Here is a 24,916-nt window from a genome sequence, read left to right on the forward strand (position 1 = left end):
TCAACTATTTACTGGAATGAGTATCGTAATATAATCCACGACTCACTCCGTACCTACTGTTTAAAATGGGTCAAAACGGGAAAAAGCTGACAAAAAATCTTTGGACTCTTTTTTTAATTAAGTATTGAAGATAGTTGATATTCGAATACAACATTTTAAGGAACATTTTACTCTTAACAAAAACTATAAAAAAAAACCTATTTCGCGTATCAAAAATAAACTAACAGAACTAGCCAAGGAATTTGTTTTTGTCCCTGCTTATAAAGCTGCTAATAATATCATTATTGTTTGACGTAAATTGTATATAGAGGTTCTGCAAAAGGAAATCACGAATTCACCAACATTCCAACTGACTACATTTTCAAAAAAACGACATATGTCACAAACATAAACTTTTAGATACTTCTTTACAAGCAGAACCAAACACAATGAAAGTCCCAACTATGTACTGGCTTCCGAAGCTGCATAAAAAAACCTTACACATATAGATTTATTTTATCTTCAAGCCATTGTTCAACTACTAAATTGTCTGTTTTACTTACTAGTACACTTGGTACAATAAATAACATGAGAATAAATTGTTCAAATAAGGCCTTTGAAAATATTGGAATTAATTACTTTTGGAGTGTCAAAAACTCGTTGGAAGTACTTGAAAAATTGCATGCATATATTGGTGATTTTGAATCTGTTCAAAGTTTTGATTTTTCTACTCTAAATACCACTTTGCCTCATATTCTTATTAAGAAAAAAATCACATCCCTAATTAACTGGGTATTTAAAAAGTCGGAATGCGAGTACATATGTTCAAACTCTTTTAGATAATGTTTTAGTAGCAATAAAAAAAAGAACTATGTCAATTGGACATGCTTTGATACTATTTATGCGCTTGAATTTTTACTTGATAACATTTTTTTTCGTTTTGGAGATTCCGTATATCGTCAAGTTATTGGAATTCCAATGGGGACTAACTGTGCACCACTTATTGCGGACCTGTTTTTGTATTGTTATGAGTTACAATTTATGACTAAAATTAGCAAAGACCCATCAAAACAACATTTGATACAAAAATTTAACAATACTTTTAGATATTTGGCTGATATATTGGCTCTCAATAATGACGACTTCAGTATGTATACTAAAGAAATTTATCCTGTAGAACTTACATTTAATTAAGCTAATGATAACAATGACCACTGCCCTTTCCTCGATCTTGATATCTATATCATAAACGGGAAGCTTAATACTTAAATTTATGATAAAAGAGATGATTTTTCATTTCCTATTGTTAATTATCCATATTTAAATGGTGACGTTCCCTTGTCACCATCTTATAGTATTTATATATCTCAACTTGTACGATTCGCTCGTGTATGTAACAACGTATTAGATTTTAGCGAGAGAAATTTATGTATTACTGAAAAATTATTACACCAGGGTTTTCGATATTACAAACTGGTCAAAACATTTACCATATTTTATCACCGGTATAAGGAAATAATTCGTAAATATAACTCAACATGCAGACATCTTATACGTTCAGGTATTTCACATCCATTTTTTTATGGAAATATTCTTTACAAAGCACAAAAATGTCAGTATTCTCCTCAGAAACTAACAAAACCTCTTAATAGACTTAATAAAACGGGATATAGTTACGATACTGTTGTCAGGTCATTAAAAATTGCATATTTTGGCTTTAATATTGATTCACTGATAGGGTCTTTGCATCGAAACTAAACACATCTATTTCTAAAAAACAGTTGTTGGCATGACACGGGTTATGGTGTTCTCATATATTTTATGATAGTATGATACTGAACCCCTAACGGAAGGCATTGTGCCTGATATTCATATGATAAAGACATAATCTTTCAATCAGTTTAATTGAGGTCAGGAGCTGGCATGTCAGTGAACTGATAGTAGTCTGTTGTTATTTATGTATTATTGTCATTTTATTTATTTTCTTTTGTTACATCTTTTGACATCGGACTCGGACTTCTCTTGAACTGAATTTTAATGTGCGTATTGTTATGCTTTTACTTTTCTACATTGGCTAGAGGTATAGGGGGAGGGTTGAGATCTCATAAACATTTTTAACCCCGCCGCAATTTTGCGCCTGTCCCAAGTCAGGAGCCTCTGGCCTTTGTTAGTTTTGTATGATTTTAAATTTTAGTTTCTTGTGTATTATTCGGAGTTTAGTATGACGTTCATTATCACTGTACTATTATGCCTATTTTTAGGGGCCAGCTGAAGGACTCCTACGGGTGCGGGAATTATCGCTACATTGAAGACCCATTGGTTGCCTTCGGCTGTTGTCTGCTCTATGGTCAGGTGGTTATCGCTTTGACATATTCACCATTTCCTTTCTCAATTGTATTTAAAGATACATGTACACAGTTCTTTATAAATAGTTCATAATTCAATACATTGTCATGAATTTGACCGCATACAGACTTAAAATTTGAGTTAAGGCATTGCACTCCTATCCAAATGAACATTGTCATTATTTTGATAACGTCTTTAGTACGTAGAAAGCTTGTAAGCAACGGGACTTCACCTCCATGTGTAAACTATGCTGGCTTGTCTTTTTCGTTACTGTTGTTGAATCAAACGCACTCTTATACTTTCTAATCAGGAATATTGACAATCGTATTTCCACTTGATTCTTCACACGTCTGCTGAAAATATATTAACCAATAACAAATTGATTATTTGTACTTAGGACAGCATTAATCACACTTTGAAAAGGAAAAAATCCCTTTGCCTACAATTCACGTGGAAAACCAATAGGGAATCAGTGTCCTTCGACCTGTAGACAAAGAAATCTAAATTAAAAAAAATAACCATCATACATAAAATTTAAGTATACATTTGTACTAGTATACAAAATCATTCAACATTACATTTATCAAATAAAACAAAACAAAAATATTGCAACCATTATTTAAATTCCCAAGACAAACAGATTTTTGTGATATATTTCAACACGTCAATGTAATTATATACACATCCAATAGTAAACACCATGATTTTTTTCTTTTTTTTCTTTAGAACTGTGCCATATTGGCATAGTCTGTCTTTCACAACACAGACATACATAATTTAGTGTTTTGTCCATATTTTTCCCATTCATTCATTATTTTCCTATTTTCAGAAATCAAAACATTACTTAAATTGCAATTTGTTCTCACCATATTCTGATCAGAAAAAATCCTTTTCTTTTAGGTTGTTCGAACTCATTGACATGAATCATTGTGCAATGTCATATTGCTTCTCCTTCATTCATCAGCCTGACAAAGCTGTAGGTCACACCATCTGGAAAAAATTTTATTCTATTCAATTCTATGTACAATCAAACAGACCGCTAAACGCGGACCTCGACGAAGACACCTTATAAATCAATACACATCACTCCGGTAAACACCATTAATATCAAGTGACATGTCACACTAAATTATTCCACTTTCTCGATAATTCTATTCTTTTCTAACAAGTTCTTTTAAAAGCATTTTCTATCAGTATGTACGATGTAATAATTAATGAAAAGTCCACAACACTCAAAAGTAACAAAAGAAACTATTTACCCTATAAACAATTTATTATTCTCCTTTCAACTATACAGGTTTCCAAAATGGCCAGAGCCACCACTTCCGCATATATTTTATATAGCGATATCACTTTGCACTGCGTTTAACCGGAGCACGGCATAACAAATATATGACCACATGGGTTGATATAACTACCCCAGGTCTAAATCCCAAAGCATTTTGCCATCAAGGTCAAACATTACCATCTAGTTCTATCAAAAAGCCGTCAAGGCGAATATAAATGACCACCCAGGTCCTGTCGCCCCCAAGGCTAGTATTTTCAATTCAATTTTGCCAGCAAGGCAAATGTAAAATATTATAAAAATGAACACCTAGGTCTAATGCCAACAAGGCGTATGTAAATGACCACCTAGGTCTTTTGCCACCAATGCATAAATAAATGACCACCTAGGTCTATTGCCACCAAAGCCATATATAAATAACCACCAAGGTCTTAAAGCCACGAAGGCTATATTGCCACCAAGCCAAATGTAAGTAAAATTAAAGAATAAAGTTACTTTGTGGATATCCTATATTAGGTCATTTGGGAGGTTGGATTATTTCAATACACTATTAGTAGTGGAGTTACAACTTGACCATTTCAATGTATTAAACATTCTGTTTGATTGTGTTATATCCAGATTAATGCATACCAATTGCAACAGTTCTTAAAATTGAACACGTGAGAACTTTAATTCAAAAATAAGAAGATGTGGTATGATTGCAAATAAGACATCTCTAGTCTAAATTCAACAATCAAAGAGTGTCGGTAAGATAAATGCGTAACATAGTGTGCTAGTGACCTAATACGATGTAGGGGTCAGAAGATTCCATACACATTGTTCTTTATTAATTAAGCTATTTTAACACTAAGAAATGAATTAAACATCTGAATGATGCAAATTCAAGACAAGATAATATTAAAGTATTGAAATTAGAGTGCAAATATTAAGTAACGTATCTGTTTCCTATGGAAATAGTTTTTTTATATTTTATATATATTGAACTTTTGTTAGTGAAGGTGTTGGGTATCACCTTAAATGTTTGCTTACAAACTAAACATCAAGAGGGTATAGCTAAATTTTTTTTACTAAGGACGTTCTTTGCACCAATGGATTTTCCTTCGCTTTTTAATCGTATTAAGATTTTAAAAACAATTATGTGAACCAACAGAATAAAAAATCGTTATAGTAAGATCATGAATAATATTTGGCGTTTTTTTGTTTGTGATTTTTAACTGTATATCCTGTGTTTTTTTTGGCGTACAATGTTTTTATTTAAACAGTGTGAATCTAAAAAAATGATAACTGTTTTCCCCTTTTTTATTCGATTTGTTTTATCTTCAAAGGAGAATCCACTGAAAAATAAAAAAAAAAACATCTACATATAGCTTCTGGATTAGTTTTCCCTTTCTTCATTTACAGATATGTGTCGAACTTTTAGTCAAAAAAATATATGCACTGTCGTTATTTGGTTCATTTTAATATATTGATTTATGTCTTTTTGTTATGTCATATACTGTGGAAGCCATCGAATTTCTTTATTCCTCCGAAAACCTATTTTGATCACATATAATATTTCGAATATTGCAAATTTCTTATACAACTACATTGAACATCTGTGTCAGTACTGCTTAAACCTCTTTTTTTTAAATCATTTTCAGCAGCATGCTTAAATGGACACACACTGGTGAATTTACTTCTTCGAGTTTACAAGTTAGCTGGAAAGTATCCGTTATTGAAACTTCGAAGAAGACATTTGTCAATTCTGCAAATCTGTTTAGCAAGAATCTTGAACAATTATTTTTTTTTCGTTATCTTCACAGAGAAAATTACCCCAAACCCATTCTGGCAGATACAACAACTTTCAGTCTACCCCAAGAACCTCTCGTCATAGCTGTTTAACTAATCATTGAGAGTGCGTCAAACACAATGTCTTATTTAATACTATTACACACGAATCGGTGTTAGATGTTATGTAGGTGTAATACCACCATTGAGTTTCCCCAACTAGTTTTTGCACTAAATTTGCACTTTTCCAAAAAATGTGTAGAATTTCTCTTTGTTTCAAATAAAAAAATACTTGGCATGAGTAAAGTTTTATCCTGTCCAGTATTATAGAAAAAAATTCACATAAAATTTCATTGCATATAAGAAAATAACCATCATTATTTCTTATGCAGCAAAAATACTGCAATCTGATTGGTTGACTACCACGGTGTAAATAACACCCCACCCTGGTTCACCCGGGGATAAATAAAATTTTGCCAAATTTATAATAAATTGCCAAAAAATTAAAAATAATTTTTTTTTCCGAAATGAAGAAAAAAAAAAATTAAGAAAAAAATAATATGAAAAAAAAATGGTAAACAAATTTTTTTTTTTTTTTGTAAACTCAAAAGAACACAAAAATTTGCTGAATTTTTCCAAAAATAAAGTAAAAAAGTATTTGACAATGTGTAGCAGCATGGACATTGAAAACATATTACGCTGGAAATTTTTCACTTCCATTTTTACAATTCTACATCCTGGTTTCAAAATGAGTAAAGGAATTGTTCATAAGAAATAAATTCGTTATCTTGGTGTAATCAGGGGTGTACGGAATTTTAAACCGCTGCGCCTCAGGGTGTATGAATTTTCAACAACGGTGTAAAATTCTGTACACCCCTGATTACACCAAGATAACTAATATTGGAAGTTAACCAATCAAATTTCTCTCCTTATCTTATCTGTGTACAATGTTTAGTCACCATGTAACCTCAAGATTACAAAATGTTCTATAGAAATCCCAAATAAAAAAATAATGGTGTTTTGAAATACCCAAGACATATGTTTATGACACAGAAATGTTTTTACTGCAATAAATGAAGGAATAATTACCTACAACTGTCAAGTTCAAGGGAATATTTTTTTCGACCTACTTTCGTATACAACCGGATGTGATGAACCAAGATTTGGTGGTATTACACCTGTAAGAAAATTTGCCATTATTTGCATTATCATCAAATGTGTTGGTCTTGAACAGGCCGTTGCTACACCAACACAGTTAATTCGTCAGAATGTGGATCGGTTTATTGCAAGTAACAAACTTATTTCAGGAATGACTGCAATATTTGTTTCTGACTACGAAGAATAAACATCAAAATCCTCGTGGGCACTGAATTATCCACAACGCGTGTCATTTTAAAGTGTTCACCACATTGTTATTTGAATAGACAGAAACAAAATATTACAGTCATTTCTTGTAATTTGATTATACATTCAATTTTAAACCTGAGTAAATCATGTAAATTCGTTGATAACGTCAGGGTAACATGCCACAAATATGTCTATCAGCTGTTAAACATAACAATGTCAGTCAATCATAAGACGCGTTACATCCAAAATTGAATTATTCAAGTATATTAATAAGCAGCGATTTCATACCAGTGTTACAAGTGTCATCAGGTGAAAAGGACAGTATAGCAGTTTGGTTTTCATGGCTAAAGTAATCTTTTAATGCACTACCTTGATATGAAATAAAACGTCTTGAAAAGAGATGGCAACCATGTTCTTTAGCTTTGTTTTTGACAAAGACTTTTCCGGTTTCATTGTTTGCCTAAATAATATATAGAAATTGTCCCCTTGCAAGTATGAAAGGGTTGAGAGTGAACGACCCACAACTTCATTTGAAATTAAAAATGAAGTATAAACCATTCTCAAACTGTACTTTTTAAACAGTTAAAAAAAAAAAGTTTTGTAAACTTTAAATGATATTTCAATACTTTAAACAACCCAAAACTCTTGGAAACGCTATAAAAATGACAGTTTCCATTTAATTGTCTGTATTTTGAAGTATGAGCGTGTCTTATTGTTATTCAACTAATGTAAGTGGCTGTTTCGAGAAAAATATTTTACATTTTTTAAAGATCAGTTCTTTTTTAAAAATACATTTTTGTTCCATGGGCGAAAATATAAATGAGTATGATTAAAAGATACCCCTTTTCAATCAATTTCATTTTTTTATTTGTTAGCCTTATTTAAGGTTGGACAGGTAGATGTAGGTGGAGAGGAAAAGGAGTAAATACATTCGTCATCAAATTGTATAGTTCAAATGTGAAATACAAGGTTAAATTTAATAAAAATAAAATAGAGTACAGTTAGCATATCTGTTTAATTATAAGATCGAACCACTAAGTTATAACAATTTATTTCCGTTTCACAAACAGCTGGGAAATCGTCAAACATAATAAATTAAGTGTGTTTTCATATTCAATGAAAATTTTAATATATATTTGTCAAGCAATATGTCTGAAAATTTAAAAATCTTTAAATAGCCAGTTAAATAGGATTTTTAAACAACCTAGTTTGGGACCGGTTTTACTCGTTTGAAAGGAAGCAAATAGTGCATGGTATTCAAAACAACGTAAAAAGGAAAGCACATTGGAAGTCTGTTTCTAAGTACACTATGTTTGTTCAATCAAGTGAGGGGATTAAAAGTTCAACAATCGTTGTAGTGTACTCGTTTGTGTGTATATAACTTGTTATAATAGTCCGGCCGATTGGTGCAAACATGGAGCAGTATAACTCACTTGATAAGGAAAGCATTAAACTCTGCATAGTAGTTCTTGGTAATATACCCTTTAAATTCAGCTATGTACCCACTCTGAAAAATCAAATAAGGCCGCCATTTTTAAGATTGCGGAAAACGTTATAAATATCAAGATTGTTCTTGAGGTATTCTATATCATTTCGAAAATTTAAGTAATGATTCTTTTTAAAAATGGACTTCATTTTCTTTAATTTGTTATCAATTAATTTTAAAATATAAAAGTTGGTTATTTCTATAACACGTACATACATTTGCAAATATGGCTGCATATACAAAAACAAATAGTGAAATTCAAAATGTTAATCAATATGTTACATGTTATTGTAATTGTTCTTTAAACGCTTTCGGTTTTAATGGTTGCGATGAAATAGGTTGAAACGAGTCGATTGAACATTATTATAGGTTGGTGAAATAGAAGGTAACTCGACTGAACTTCGAGACAGCGCCAATGGCACCTTGTCTCGTGTCTCTACAATGCCACGTCTTACGTCAGTTATCGCGTTTTTATCTGCCGTAGCCACTACATCGTCAAATTATTCTATGTAATCAATAGATGTACCTTTCCCGAGGATGATCAGACGAGTGCTATCACTTAAAACGGTTAAGGGGCAACTAATACGTGCGAAACAAATTCGCAACTATTCAGCGAATATAGTTCTAAAATACACTCATCGTCAGAACTTTTATTAGTTTTTAAGTTTGTCGGAACTGTGATGGTTTGTTTTATGCAAACGTACTGAGTTGAAATCTCGTCTCCACTGTTAAGGTAACACGATACCGATTGGCATATCTCACGATTTCCAAACTTTTTGGCACACGTGTTCTTTTTATCGAGTTACATCGGAATATGTAATAAAAATGGGGATCACTTTTTCTTGGTATTTTCATAAGAAAACGTCAATTCTGGTGTGAATTTTACCTAGTTATATAGGGGAAATGCCCTTTTTCGGCTGTCCTTTTTAGATTTTACAATGAATGGCTATGTTCTAATATACGGCGAAAAACAAAAAAACTAACACAATATCCAGAATTGCATACCGAATCCATACACGTATAGAAACTCATAGGTCATCGTCCTTGTTTTTGAGATAATTGGCTTCAAAGTTGATTGATACCCGTAGAAATGGACCGAAAACGTGTGACGTTGTTGAATGCAGAATGTAAAAAGTAAAATCACAAAAATACTGAACTCAGAGGAAAATCAATTTGGAAAGTCCATAATCACATGGCAAAATCAAAAAACAAAACGCATCAAAAACGAATGGACAATTGCAAGAACTGTCATATTCCTGACTTGGCACAGGCATTTTCAAATGTAGAAAATGGTGGATTAAACCTGGTTCTATAGCGCTAACCCTTTCACTTTAATAACAGTCTCATCAAATTCCGTTACATTTACATGATGCGTTAAATAAACAGTCACAATCAATAAAATAGTCAAAATATGGGAACATCAGTCATCATCGTATAACAATTTAACAGGACACAACAACATCTACTATAGGTTGTTTAACGTTAAGGTATTACTATTCAGAGATATAGAAAAAAAAGTATGTGTTCGGATCTGAATGGTGTTAATTTTATTTTCATTTCCGCTGTCTGGTTTCGTTAATTTCCTAGTAATGCAATATGCATTTTGCTGATATAATTTATTTCGTCCTGCACCTGGAAATTTCACTCACATGAATTAACACTATTAATCTCGTCTGATTTTTACACCAAACGATCTTGAACTGGTTGGTTCCACGTGAACCTTATATACGATAATAGTTCATGCATAAATCACCAGAGTTTGGTACACGTTAAGTATACGTAAATTTTTAAAATAAGATTATTCAAATAATATCTTTATTCTAAATTTCATTAAAATCATGAAAAATACCTTCATATTTTTGTAAAGTTCATGTGAAAATAACATGAAAAATTTCACGTGTAATTCCTTTGAACTACTGGGTTTTTAACTCCATCATTTAAGACAATGGTGGTGTCGTTGCTTCATCCATGTAGAAATAGAGTACTTTAAAAACTTGAGTTTAGAATTAAGAATTATAATTGTTCGGTTTTTGATGGTTGTTTAACGTTCAGTGGCGAATAGTTCATACATGTTCGGAACGATACAATACAAGTTTGGAAACAGTTGTTTTAAAAAAATAAAAGACACATTTGATGCATCAGTCAAAAAAGGTATAACATTATGTTAGTTGTGAATATAATGAGGAAAAATAATGATCCTGATAAAATACACAATCTTAAAAACAAAACTCAAAGAAAAATTTAAAAGACACTTATCAAATGACGAATACATATAATTTTTTTTATAAACAGCCGTCATTTTCTTGACTTGCTACATACATTAGTTTAGTGTAGTCTGCGTGTTGTAAATGTATGAGTTGGTTGCTCAGCAAGTCAGACAAACCTTGCACAAACTGTATACAAAATTTCACAAAGTTCAACAGTGTTATTTGTTGAAAATTATTTCGAAACAAATCTTAAAATTGAGAATGAAAATGGGGAATGTGTCAAAGAGACAACAACCCGAACAAAAAAAATAAAAAAACAACAGCAGAAGGTCACCAACAGGTCTTCAATGTAGCGAGAAATTCCCGCACCCGGAGGCGTCCTTCAGCTGGCCCCTAAACAAATATATACTAGTTCAGTGATAATGAACGCCATACTAATTTCCAAATTGTACACAAGACACTAATATAAAAATGATACAAGAATAACAAAGGCCAGAGGCTCCTGACTTTGGACAGGCGCAAAAATGCGGCGGGGTTAAACATGTTTGTGAGATCTCAACCCTCCCCCTATACCTCTAACCAATGTAGAAAAATAAACGCATAACAATACGCACATTAAAATTCAGTTCAAGAGAAGTCCGAGTCTGATGTCGAAAGATGTAACCAAAGAAAATAAACAAAATGACAATAATACATAAATAACAACAGACTACTAGCAGTTAACTGACATGCCAGCTCCAGACTTCAATTAAACTGACTGAAAGATTATGATTTCATCATATGAACATCAGGCACAATCCTTCCCGTTAGGGATTTAGTATCATACCATCATAACATATATGAGAAGAACATAACCCGTGTCATGCCAACAACTGTTTTTAGAATAAATGTCTTTAGTTCCGACGCAAAGACCTTATCAGTGACTCAATATTAACGCCAAAATATGCAATCTTTAATGACTTGACAACATTATCGTAAGTATATCCCTTCTTAATCAGTCTATTTAAAGATTTTGTAAGTTTCTGAGGTGAATACTGACACCTTTGTGCTTTATAAAGAATATTTCCATAAAAAATTGGATGTGAAATACCTGAACGTATAAAAAGTCTGCATGTTGAGCTATATTTACGAATGATGTCTTTATACCGATGATAAAATTTAGTAAACGTTTTGACTAGTTTGTGATATCGAAAACCCTGGTGTAATAATTTTTCAGTAATACATAAATTTCTCTCGTTAAAATCTAAAACATTGTAACAAACAAGAGCGAATCGTACAAGTTGAGAAATATAAACACCGTAAGTTGGTGACAAGGGAACGTCACCATCTAAAAAAGGATAATTAACGATAGGAAATGAAAAATCATCCCTTTTATCATAAATTTTAGTATTCAGCTTTCCGTTAGTGATTTAGATATCAAGATCGAGGAAAGGGCAGTGGTCATTATTAGTATTAGCTTTATTTAAAGTAAGTTCAGCAGGATAAATTTCATTAATATACTTACTGAAGTCGTCATTATTGAGAGCCAAAATATCATCCAAATATCTAAAAGTATTATTAAATTTGTTTATCAGATGTTGTTTTGATGGGTCTTTGCTTATTTTTGTCATAAATTGTAACTCATAACAATACAAAAAGAGGTCCGCAATAAGTGGTGCACAGTTAGTCCCCATTGCATTCTTTATAAGTAACAAAAACCTGCAAAGACGAAATATAAAAGTTCCAGCTTGAAATTCCACATGTACAAGATGTAAGTCGGAGTCTGTGTGCCTTTCATATTTTATCAAAACGCCTTATCCAGCAACCTGTCATGAACAAAAAAAATGAAGAAAATCCAGACAATATGCGCATCTTAAATATGAGTAGTAACACCAGATACATAATTTAAACCTGACGCAAAAAGACTGTAGTCCTAAATAACAAGCCGTATAAAGCCTATATACACCAAGTGCGGGATTAGCAGTAGAACGGACACGGGTGAAACAATATGATGACATACGGGATTGGCAGTAGAACGGACACGGGTGAAACAATATGATGACATACGGGATTGGCAGTAGAACGGACACGGGTGAAACAATATGATGACATACGGGATTGGCAGTAGAACGGACACGGGTGAAACAATATGATGACATACGGGATTGGCAGTAGAACGGACACGGGTGAAACAATATGATGACATACGGGATTGGCAGTAGAACGGACACGGGTGAAACAATATGATGACATACGGGATTGGCAGTAGAACGGACACGGTTGAAACAATATGATGACATACAGGATTGGCAGTAGAACGGACACGGGTGAAACAATATGATGACATACGGGATTGGCAGTAGAACGGACACGGGTGAAACAATATGATGACATACGGGATTGGCAGTAGAACGGACACGGGTGAAACAATATGATGACATACGGGATTGGCAGTAGAACGGACCCGGGTGAAACAATATGATGACATACGGGATTGGCAGTAGAACGGACACGGGTGAAACAATATGATGACATACGGGATTGGCAGTAGAACGGACACGGTTGAAACAATATGATGACATACGGGATTGGCAGTAGAACGGACACGGTTGAAACAATATGATGACATACGGGATTGGCAGTAGAACGGACACGGGTGAAACAATATGATGACATACGTGCTCTATAAGAATTTTGATGACAAAACTTATTTTTGAATATGCAGTTCATATAACGGAATGGTAATTTAAAGATCTAAAATGAAACATAGCGATGTAGCAAGGTAACCTTTCCGTCATTTTGTCTTTGGTGGAAAGTTGATTAATTGGCAATTTTAACGCACCTCCATATTTCATTATGATTTGAATTTTCTCTAGAAGAACAGTTTTTTTTTAAAGATAATAGGACTTTAACATTGTTTAGCACATATGTACAAGGGGACTGAAATATTACTGTGATAATTATACTTATCAAAATTTTCCAATTTAGGGGACAAACGTTTACTAAAACTACAAATTAGAAAAAAAAAAGATATTCGTCAAATTACAATCAGTCAGTCACAATTTGCTTGATGTCTTTGATTTTGATGTCATTAAATGCATACCCCATATCTCCATTTATCATTCTGACAGCCAACTGTTGTAAAAATAACATGTTCCATATATATTTTGTTTTATTTGTACTTGTACTGTTACAAATAAAGTCTCATGCTACCCAACTTCCATATTTAGCAAGTAGTATCGTAGATATTTCGAATGGCGTAAATATTCGTAAACTTTGTCCATTTCTTTGAAAGTTGAGAGTTAATAATCTAAATTTTAACAAATGAAGTTTAAAGTGACGAATGCAAATAGTAGAATTGATTTTAGGTTGCTTAACAATGTTAACGTCCAGTGGCAAATATTGCATGCACATTCAGGAAGGGAACAAATGAGGTCAAGTTTACACTATTTACAATACTAGATAGATTTTGTAATAGGGGCGATCAAGTAAGATGGTTGAGAAAATTTGGACTGACACTGAAAAATGAGGGTTTATTATGCTGTTTGTTCCATGTTGACTAAGTCTATAATATTACAAAGCTAGCACTTTATTTTTAAAATGTTTCCGAAACTATATCGGATTTACTCAGTACAGACCAATGAGAGAGTTTACACTTGGAATGTTTTTCGGCAAAATAACCAAGTTAAACCACTTTTTTTTTACAATTGGACAATTCCCCGTTTTTTCACACATCATTCTAAGTTTCTTTAGATAAGATTTCTATTTTCAAAACAAACATTTGTGGGAATACGGCGTGCACCATGCAAAAGTATTTATTGCATAAATAAACTAAGAATAAAATAAAAGGGATAAAACTCAGTCTATTTTGCATAAGAACATTATTATATAGATAAATCGTGCAGATGCTTGAATATTAAAAAAAACAGAATATAATATAAAAGTAAAGTAATACATTTGTTTTAACAATGGTTCACAATGAGCAGAAAAATTGCCAGAACACGATAAAGCAATCTATGATCATCTATCATCATCATCGAAAAGTTAACCGTAACGTATTGTATTAAAACTCTCGGCAAATGTTACCGTTTAAAATGTCAAAAAATATAATTTATATTGATATTTAATCTCTTTGTGATTGCAGTCAGAACCTGCTGCATTGACTTGAAAGAGTGAACGTTATTCGATAACGTCAGGAACGATAACTCGTGGCGTAACGTCATTCGGTATCGTGTTACCTTAACAAATGCCGCATTTATCACTTTATTTCTGATGGGAATTGTTGGAGTCCAAAATATCTAGCTTTAGTATAACATCGTCTGTAAATGACTCTTTATACACATCCCAGTGTATTTGTGTGTTTACTCTATTTATGTCGCGAGTCGTTCTTTATAATATTCCCAATAACAAGCTGTTAACCCAAACCACGAAGCGTTACGCTCTTCAAATCTCCATTGTTTGCCTCAATTAATTTCTCATTTACTAATGTTATCATTACAGAACTGTCCACATTCATGCTCACATTCTTGTCATTTATATGCTAAGCTCTTTCACGTGGTTCGTCTGATGACAATATCGGACGAGGACGTGTTCTACTAATCGGTTTTGTGATTAGTTGATGTGTCGTGGCAAATATACTTTGAAATCATAGGTTGGCCTACCGGCCCGACCCTTTGCTTTTTAAGACTCAATTGGTGGGGTTACACTTTGATTTGCGTCGTATCCTGGTGAAGGTTACTGTTGTCTGAAACAACCGGGATTTCTTGAGTTTCTCTGGGGAAATGATAACCGTTGTCTTTAGGATCTGTTTGATCTCTAGCTTAGTGATGATATTGCTGATCGATATGCATTAAGCTTGGGTGAATTTTCATCTGGCGATCTACTGCAATTGTATTGCTCATGAGATTTTCCAAGTGTATATTGATCAAGTGATCTTCCATTGAACTGGTAATTTTCCATGATTATTTGATCATAAGAACCGAGGTTATATTGATCGGCCAATCGACGGTTATGCTGATGAGTTGTAAGCATAACATCAGCTAAAGACAATTTGTGTGAGGTTATTCACCTCATTATATCCAAAGGACTGCTAATATTTTCTTTATCGGTCAGTGATACTGCGCCATCAGCAAATTAGACTTATCGATGGTTAATGTTTGGCACTTTTTGATCCATATATCGCCATCTGGTTTGCTATAAAGGTTTTCAATTCTTTTAACAATTTATTGCATGTTTCTGAGTTCCTCTCTATTACATGCCTTGAACAATCTTTGTCTTTACATCCTCGACGTAATGCTTCGGTTCCAATCTGTTTTGATCGTCTTTCTTGCTGAAGCGCTGCTCTAAATGAATGATCCTTTAAAGGCCTTGGAATCATCATCTGTGTTTACCTTGCGAGCGGACTCAACGCCAACTTTGGCCTGGTAATCTGGGGCTTACACACATTTTTTTATATTTTCCAATTGTCATCTACCGGCAGTTTGTTCAAATATGTAAATGAAAGCCTCACATGCATGGATCTTCTTCAAATGAGTTTTTGCATTTTTTTAGCTCTGGGATTAGGCCCCTGTCCCTCGCATCAAGATTTTATTGCCATTGGGTATATTATCTCTCCAATGATGAGTCTGAAGAAGAAATGTTACACTATTTTGATTTCCTCTGCCCTTTCCTGGATCGATAGGTCAGTGGAGACAGCTTGCTGTTAGAGCTCCAGGAGCTGACGAGGTTGTCATGATTGGAGTGATAAATGTGGGACCCAACGGGGATGATACCGTAAGTATAGGCACTGGACTCAGCATTGGAGAAACTTGATAGAATCTATTTGTAGCTAATTGTTTCTGTTATGGTGTGCTGCTCTGAACAAAACATTATTGACTCATATTAGATACTAAGTGTGCGTAAGAAGACACATAAGACTTTTGTTTGTATCCTTGATTAGAACTACAGGTTTATAGTATGTTTTAAATGGAGATTGTTGTTGAATAATTTGAACTGTCTCAAGCAGGGCCACTTACAATTTGGGAAAGACCCAAGGCATGGATTTTGTTGTGTACTTTTGGTAAATTTGCGTTGTACTTGCTAAGATCAAAATTTGGCTTAGATGATGTGTCCATTGCTGAAATTTCCTTGTTTCTTTAGCTATTACTGCAGTGTTTTATGAAAGCTTCTACTTTATGTATGAAATGACAAGCAAGGCAAAATAAAAAGGGACAGAGCTGGGACTAATACTAAATGACACTTTACATCAATAAAATGATTATATTCAGGACTATTTTCAATAATGACTATTCGCTTAATTTTCAAGGCGGCTATTTTGAAAAAAAACCCGCCATTTTGAATTTTAAAGATAGATCAAAATTAAATCTTGCTAAGTACACCAAGTCATTCAAATATTTAGATTTTTGTGCTTCTAGCATCAAATCCAGTGTGTTTTGTTCAAAACTGGAAAATATTTTAGAACGTACGGCAGTCATTTTGAAATAAGTTGCCATATTGAATTTTGAGAGTGGTTCCATAGCTTTAATTGCTCAGTTCACAAAAATGAACCATCATGCAAAAAATATTGCTTTCCTAATTATTTTTTCAACGATCGGCCGGACTATAACATGTATAAACAGTAAAATAACTGAAAAATCATTGAATATTAAAGAACATTCTGCATGATTTTATGTTTAATTACAGTTAAATTCGCGAACATTTTCTAAACATGATAAGTCCGGTCAAACAAAAATTGTTTAGTATGAATATCCTTTTCCACCTGACCCACCGGAACCTCCACCGGAAGCCCAACCAGAACCTCCACCGGAAGCCCAACCAGAACCTCCACCTGAAGCCCAACCAGAACCTCCACCGGAACCTCCTCCGGAGCCTCCGCCTGACACAACAATAACTGCAGGTCCATTGGAACCACCATATCCGTATCCACCATTGGAACCACCATATCCGTATCCACCACTGGAACCACCATATCCGTATCCACCACTGGAACCACCATATCCGTATCCACCACTTGAACCACCATTGCCAGATCCACCGCCACCACCACCAGTTCCAATTACAGATACAAGTTGTCCTACTACCAATCCTCCGCCACCACCACCTGATCCAAATCCTCCGCCACAACCGCCACCACCACAACCACCTCCATACCCAACACTGTATCCTCCACTGCTTCCACCACCGTATCCATAACCTTTATTAATTTTTAAATTTCAATTTCAATTTCACGATAATATATTAACCATTTTTATAAATGTGTGACATTACTTGACCTTTCTGTGAACAAAAAAAAATGATGTTTCTCACTTAAGGGCATACGATATAGTTACAGTGGAGGTAATGACGCTAACGTAAAATGTTATTTTATCAATCAAACTGATTTAATTTGAAAACGACTTCATGGACCCCTATTTTTCAAAACAGCAATTTGTTTCATTTTGCAGGGAAATTATATGATCCAAATTTCATAAAAGTGTAAATAAAGGATTTGTTTTAAATTTTGATAAACATGCAGCAAAAAAATGACGTATTTATTTGATTAATAAATGCATAATTTTTAAGGATACTTATAAAATACAGAAATTACCGTTTAGTAAACAAAAAACAATTTGTATTTATTTTTCATAACAAAAAAAGTTATGTCTTTCTTTCGAAAAAGAAATTACGGCCACAAATCTGAATTTTGAGCGAAAATAATAAAAATCGACCTCATTTTACTTAAAAAGTAACACATGAAGGTATATTTTTTATTACATATTTGATTTAATAGTTTGATAAATGCCTATTTGAATGCTGCAATTAATTGTTTGTCGGAAATATTACTTTTGTTAAACATCAGGAGTAAGATATCTGCTTATACACCAAAGTAATACAGTATTCTAACATGACGTCTTTCATACCCTTTGGGTAAACACCTGTGGTAAAATATGAATATACAATTTGACTGTTCCGAACGAACTACCATGTCTTATGTTTTGTTATTAATGAGATATCCGAAGTCATATAACGATAACGTCCGAATTTTAACATTTTTAAGGAAAAATACACAAACAGAAAGTCATCAGGGAACGTATGCAAGGGATTTAAAATTGTGTTGAAGGCCATATTTTGTAACCTATAAGACATACAAGGAAAATAGTTCTAACATGTCACTAATTCAGATTTGCTCTGTTCTTTGCGGCAACTTAATATTGCGGTTATTTATGGGCACATCAAATGTTTGCCCGCACCTAAAGAGCTTCGATTCAAACGAATTTTCGGATTTGTCCTATTAGAATAAATATATTGCTCGAGGTAAAATATTAGGTATAAAGGGCCAACCCGTGGTAAAATCATTATTAAAAGCCCCAATGAATTATTTCTTAATTGAAGTTTAGACAGAAAATAATTACTTTGAAACAAACTTACCTCCTTTTCCTCCTCCTCCTCCTCCACCGCCTCCTCCGCCTCCTCCTCCTAACATTAAGAGTCCCCCACCATTGCCTCCAGCACCACTTCCACTGCTGCCATATCCTACACTATATCCGCTGCTTCCACCATATCCTGAACCATATCCTTTTATACGATTAAACTTTTTTTTAATTTTCAAGGTAAAATAGTAAATATTTGTTGATATTGTATGATAATAAATTAATAATGCACAACTTCAATTATAAAGTTTATTTTCCCTTCTTAAGGTAAATGGAGTGTCTAAATTATAATCGATAGATTTTTGTAAAAAAATGCCAAAATGTAGTTTATATCATTCTTTAAAAATAATATAAAAATAATGTGTCACGGGGATTATTTGCACGTTACAGGTTGTGCAAAATTGACATATTTTGTATGGAGTATGCATTCACACCCACATTGTCTGACATAAAATGAACACTGCACCCTATATGTAGATAAAATATGAGAAGACAGCTCTTATATTATGCTTTCAGATAAGAAAAATAAAATATGGGTTCACGGGACCCGTTTTCTAGCTACATAATAAAATAGGTAATTCAAAACACATTATATCGTAAAAACAACTTTATCTAAAAAGACAAATCACAAAAATACTGAACTTAGAGGAAAATCAATTCGGAAAGTCCACAGTCACACGGCAAAATCAAATAACAAAACGCATCAAAAACGAATGGACAAGACCTGTCATTTTCCTGACTTGGTACAGGTATTTTCAAATGTAGAAAATGGTGGATTAAACCTGGTTCTATAGCGCTAACCCTCTCATATTAATGACAGTCTCATCAAATTCCGTTATATTTACATTGGTGCGTTAAATAAATAGACACAATAAATAAAATAGTCAAAATATGGGTATATCAGTCATCATCGTATAACAATTTTAAAAGGAACAATTTAACAGAACACAAAAACATCTACTATCTACTAAAAGATCTGCCCTTACACTTGAGTTGCATCTCCTTATGTGGCAATGTTGGAAAAAATTAATCGAACAAACATATTCTGTTTTTTTTTTTGGTATAAAACAACCATTGATATATTTAAAACATGTCATTTTCTTTTTTGAAATGAAATTCGTACACATGTATTATCTACTCTCAAAATTTACACATAAAAAGATATAGATCGATTGTTTCCTGGTTTTTAAAAATCCAAGTATTGGAAGACAACATATCTAATAAAAGACAGTATATATGACATTGCTTTAAAACTGTCTTAATAAATGCTTAAATGACAGGAAAATTATTCCTGTTATACACTTTGGAGTTACTTTTCTGGTTATAAATCAAACAACCAGTACTAATGAAAAAAAAAATAAGTACTAACAATTAGAAAAAAAGAATTACGTAAATACCGACTGACCTCCTTTTCCACCACCACCCCCTCCTCCTCCACCTCCTCCTAATAGTAATGCCAAGCCTCCGCCACCACTGCCTGATCCAAATCCTCCACCACCTCCGCCGCCACCACCACCACTGCCATATCCACCGCCGCCATAGCCGCCTTTTGTGCAAAATGCAGCTCCGACCAAGCTCACCAGAATCAAAGTTATCATTGCCATGATGACTGAGGTTTGACGATGTTAAACCAGTGTGGTGATACAACTGCTAATATCTGTTTTTATACTATTCAATGTGTTGATACCTGCTTTGATCAAGATGGATAATAACCAATCAATTAAACTTACTAGAGCATTGGTGAATCGACATGCTTTTATATCAATCATTGATCAAATAAAAAAGTAAGATATATTTTTTTCTAAATATATATTCTTAATTACTTTTAAGTCCATTTTTTATCAAATTACATCATTGTCAGTATTTTCTTAGAGAAAACAAAGATAAAATCACGTATTTGAAGGACGTAGAGGTGCAATTGGGACGCGGTCTTTATCATGTTTATGACACCTACTGGCTTATTTTGAAATCTGTGTCATGGTCAGTATTTTTGTAGAAAACAAAAACTCACCGAATATATACTTAATGACTAATTCAAAATCTACATTCATATGTGATTTTTTTAAGTGGCAGATTTTTGCATTAGTCAGAGAATATGTTATTATAACTTACAAAATCAGTAATTTTGATAAATTACTAACTGGTGAATGTAAATATTTTAACATTTTGAAGACTATTTTGTAAAATCCCAGCTCACATAGTTTGTTCACATATAGATTAAGAACTCTCCGTTTGAATATCCTCAGGGTTCGCTAAGTTTACTTTCAGTATATTTGTTTAAGCTCAACAATCGTATCATCAAAACTAAAAAAAAATAAAATCCCTTACATTTATCGTTATTATGAGAAACATAATAAATTTACATTAAATATACATATATTTTTCATAATATTATAAATCCAAGCTCATTGTTAAAAGACGTCGATCAAGTTACATTAAAGTAACCAATACAAGTGGAAATAAGGGAGGGAACTAATGCTTAAAAACGATAGAAAATGTGTCCAATGTGTACGTTATCAAAACGACCTGTTAAAATAAGTGTATTTTAAGCATTTACTTGAAACAGATTGGAAATAATCTATGTAACCAAGAAGCTTATAATATATGTATGAAAATGGTTGACACAAACGTACTGATGATTTTAAGAGTTATTTACCTTAACCTAGGTCTACCTCCTTAAAGAAAGGGAATAGCAATACTGTTTTTATAATCAGAAAAACATAATACAGTGCTAATCTTTTTGATATTTTCAAAGTTCATTTATATTATACCAATTTATTTACGTTTCATAATTGTAGGTACCTCTAATAAAAACAATGCAGAAGTTTTATTTGTGTTTTATATTTAAGTTATGGAAAAGAGAAAAATATATTTCCATTTTTATTTTTATTTTTCCCCATTGGCATACTTAAATCGCAAAGTCAATTGTCGTTTCCTTGACTAGATTGGCACTCACCGTTTCTATTTTATGTTCTATTAAACATCAATCGAAAAAGAAATTCCCACAGAATATACATACATCTTTCATGCATGTCAAAAACAATTGTATTTACTTAATCAAATAAAAGACGAATGCTATCATCACTTTCTACAAACAGAATGTGACAGATGGTCATTTAATTTCCTTACGTTAAAAGTACACGGCAAATAACATAATTCATAGTGTTTCCTTGCTAGGAAGGATGTTATTGACCCTAAGTGTGTCCTAGCGAGAAGAATGATACTGCCCTTAATTCAATCGTGCAATACGAAGATTGAAGAGTCATCCACTTTATCATTACGTTGACATGACGATTACAGGAATATATACACATGTGAAGGTTTTAAACGATTTGGTTTTACTGCAATAAAAATAAAAGCATAATCAAAATGCTCAATATGTAATTATAAAGATGTAAGATCAATATCCGTCAGACAGGTGCACGCTATGTAAACATGTAGAAATAAGACATACTTCCGTGAGACAGATGCTTGATATTTAAGCACAGAGATATTATATAAACTTCCATGAGCGAGCTGCGCGATATGTAGACAGAGAGGTATAAGACACACTTTAGTGAAACAACTGTGCGATATATAAACATGCATGTATTAAATAAATGTCTGCGGGACCGCTGCTCGATATATGAATATAGAGATATTAGATAAACGTCCGTTAAACGGCTGCTCGGTATTTAAACAAAGAGACATTAGATAAACTTCTGTGAGACACCTACTCCATATATTAACATAGATATATTTGATAAACACCCGTGAAACAGATGATCGATATGTTAACAGAGAGATATTAGATTAACGTCTGTGAAACAGATGATCGATATGTAAACAGAAAGGTAAAAAAAAATCAATTAGACAGCTGATCGATATGTAAAAATAGAATTATTAGATAAACGTCAGTCAAACAGCAGTTCGATATGTAACCATAGAGATATTAGATAAACGCCCGTGAGACAGCCGCTCGATATGTAAACATAGATATATTAGATAACCGTCCTCTGGACAGCTGCGTTATATGTAAACATAGATATATTAGATAAACTTCTGTGAGACAGTTGCTCGATATGTAAACATAGACTATGCGGTATGGGCTTTGCTCATTGTTGAAGGCCATACAGTGACCTTTGTCTCATTGGCAATACTACCACATCTTCTTTTTTATATAGATATATTAAAAAAATTGACGTGAGACAGATGCCCGGTATGTTTACATAAAGATATTAGTTAAACTGACGTGAGTGAGCTTCTCGATATGTTAACATAGAGATATTGAATAAACTGCAGTGAGACAACTGTTCGATATGTAGATAAACCGATTCTACATGTAGCTCAATCTCCATGAGACAGTTGCACGGTCCGTGAAACACCTGGCACATATCTTAACATAGATATATTAGATAAACTTCCGTAAGACAGACGATCGGTATGTAATCATAGAGATAAAAAATAAACTTCCATAAAACAGCGGCTCGATATGTAAACATAGAGATATTAGATACACGTCTGTGAGACAGATTCTCGATATGTAAACATAGTGAAATTAGATAAAATTCCTCTAGACAGTTGCTCGATATTTAAACATAGAGAAATTAGATAAAACTCCTCTAGACAGCTGCTCGATATTTAAACATACAGACATCTGATAAACGTCCGTGAAACAGATGATCGATATGTACATATAGATATATTAAAATAAACTGACGTTAGTGAGCTTTTCGATATGTTATTCTTTTGAAATCGGGATCTGTAGTCAATACCAGTATATTTGCAGTGTAAAAAAATTGTAAAAGTCCGTACAGCTATGTGTCTGTTCTGTGAATCTAGTTGTTAGTACAAACTAATTTTATTATATTACCATTTTTTGAGTGTAAAAGAATAACAATAAGTTGCCTAAATAGTTTTCCCACCTTTTTTATTGTAAAATATCTATAAAAAAGTTACGTTTAATAAAATTTGACCAATAATTTCTCGATGAGTATTCATTAGAATATGCGTTGTTTAAATCTAAACAAATTAAGGAAATAGAATGAAAAAGGAGATATTTTTTAAACCGGGTTAACAGTTTGAATTAGTGGGATGACATGGCCTCAATATTTTAACGACAACGTGACAGAAGTAAGGCCGGTTAAGGCGACAATTTTTACAAATGAGGGACAAGCCAGTTCTCATTAATTGCTGTTTTGTTGTTTGCTTGTTTTTAACTACAATAAATGCACATTAATCTACACAGGATAGTACTTAGTTTTCAGTCAGTTTCACTGACACGTAATATAAATTAGATTACCTTAGCTGTATTTGGCAACACTTTTTAGAGTTTTGGATCTCGGTGCTGTTCAACTTCGTACTTAATTTGGCTTTTTTAAAACTTTTTTGGATTCGACCGTCACTAATGATTCTTTTGTAGAAGAAACGCGCGTCTGGCGTAAATTTTAGTCCTCGTATCTATGATGAGTTTATTTAGCATATTTACCTGAACATATATGGATGTCAATTGATGTTGGTATTTAGTCAAATCTTAAACTGGATTTTTGATAATTTTTAAATTTCCACGATGGATTTTAATATAATAAAATACAAAATGATTTGGCTTTAAAAAAATACTAAGAACCTGTGCATTTATAAATTTTGATGCAATTCAAAGCTCAATAAAAGAACTAGACGTAAAGATTAAATTATGACACGTTCAAGGTAGACAATCAAAATTGATTTGTGTGGAATAGAACATAGTACAAAGGAATGCAACTCTAGCATACAAATGATACATCAAAAGAATTATTAACACAAAGTCATGCGCAACCTTCCATGACGATTATAAATTATCATTATGACCAACATTTGTAAATAGATAACCTACTCGGAAAAAGCTCAAAATTAACATGTTTACACATTGATAAAATATGGTGGTTAAACATTATAAATCCATGACATATTAAGGTGTACATTCTTGTTTCAGTGATCGACTGATACCCTGTTATTTATTTGTTCCTTATATTAGCTTATATATGCGTTAATCGGTGGACCTTTTAAAAAAAATATCTTACAAGATTTCCTAGAGACTAAACAAGTTGTATTTTTATGATCCGATAGTATGCACGTCTTTCAACATAGATACATA

The 24,916-nt window shown here is 32.9% G+C and overlaps 1 protein-coding gene and 1 long non-coding RNA gene across 2 annotated transcripts; both read right to left on the minus strand.

Annotated features, from left to right (window-relative positions):
* Positions 1-17,055: 17,055 nt before the first annotated feature.
* On the minus strand, positions 17,056-17,584 carry LOC134718480 (uncharacterized). The gene is made up of 2 exons (XR_010107390.1): positions 17,241-17,584; positions 17,056-17,192 (listed from the first exon to the last, which is right to left on the minus strand). It is a non-coding gene; the product is annotated as an uncharacterized LOC134718480 (long non-coding RNA).
* Positions 17,585-17,642: 58 nt separating this feature from the next.
* LOC134719329 (uncharacterized) lies at positions 17,643-20,408 on the minus strand. Its single transcript, XM_063582339.1, has 3 exons — positions 20,210-20,408; positions 18,803-18,949; positions 17,643-17,671 (listed from the first exon to the last, which is right to left on the minus strand). Exons 1-3 carry the CDS (start codon positions 20,406-20,408, stop codon positions 17,643-17,645), a joined length of 375 nt encoding a protein of 124 aa, XP_063438409.1.
* Positions 20,409-24,916: the final 4,508 nt, after the last annotated feature.

This window comes from Mytilus trossulus, chromosome 5, assembly GCF_036588685.1.
Source record: "Mytilus trossulus isolate FHL-02 chromosome 5, PNRI_Mtr1.1.1.hap1, whole genome shotgun sequence".
NCBI lineage: Eukaryota > Metazoa > Mollusca > Bivalvia > Mytilida > Mytilidae > Mytilus > Mytilus trossulus.

Excerpts from the sequence above, each read along its gene's own strand:
- LOC134719329 (XM_063582339.1), bottom strand. The coding sequence starts at position 20,408 with ATGGCAATGATAACTTTGATTCTGGTGAGCTTGGTCGGAGCTGCATTT. Across the intron at positions 18,950-20,209 it reads GGGTGGTGGTGGAAAAGGAG|GATATGGTTCAGGATATGGT; the intron begins GTCAGTCGGTAT and ends ATCGTATAAAAG. Across the intron at positions 17,672-18,802 it reads AGGAGGAGGAGGAAAAGGAG|AAAGGTCAAGTAATGTCACA; the intron begins GTAAGTTTGTTT and ends TTTTGTTCACAG.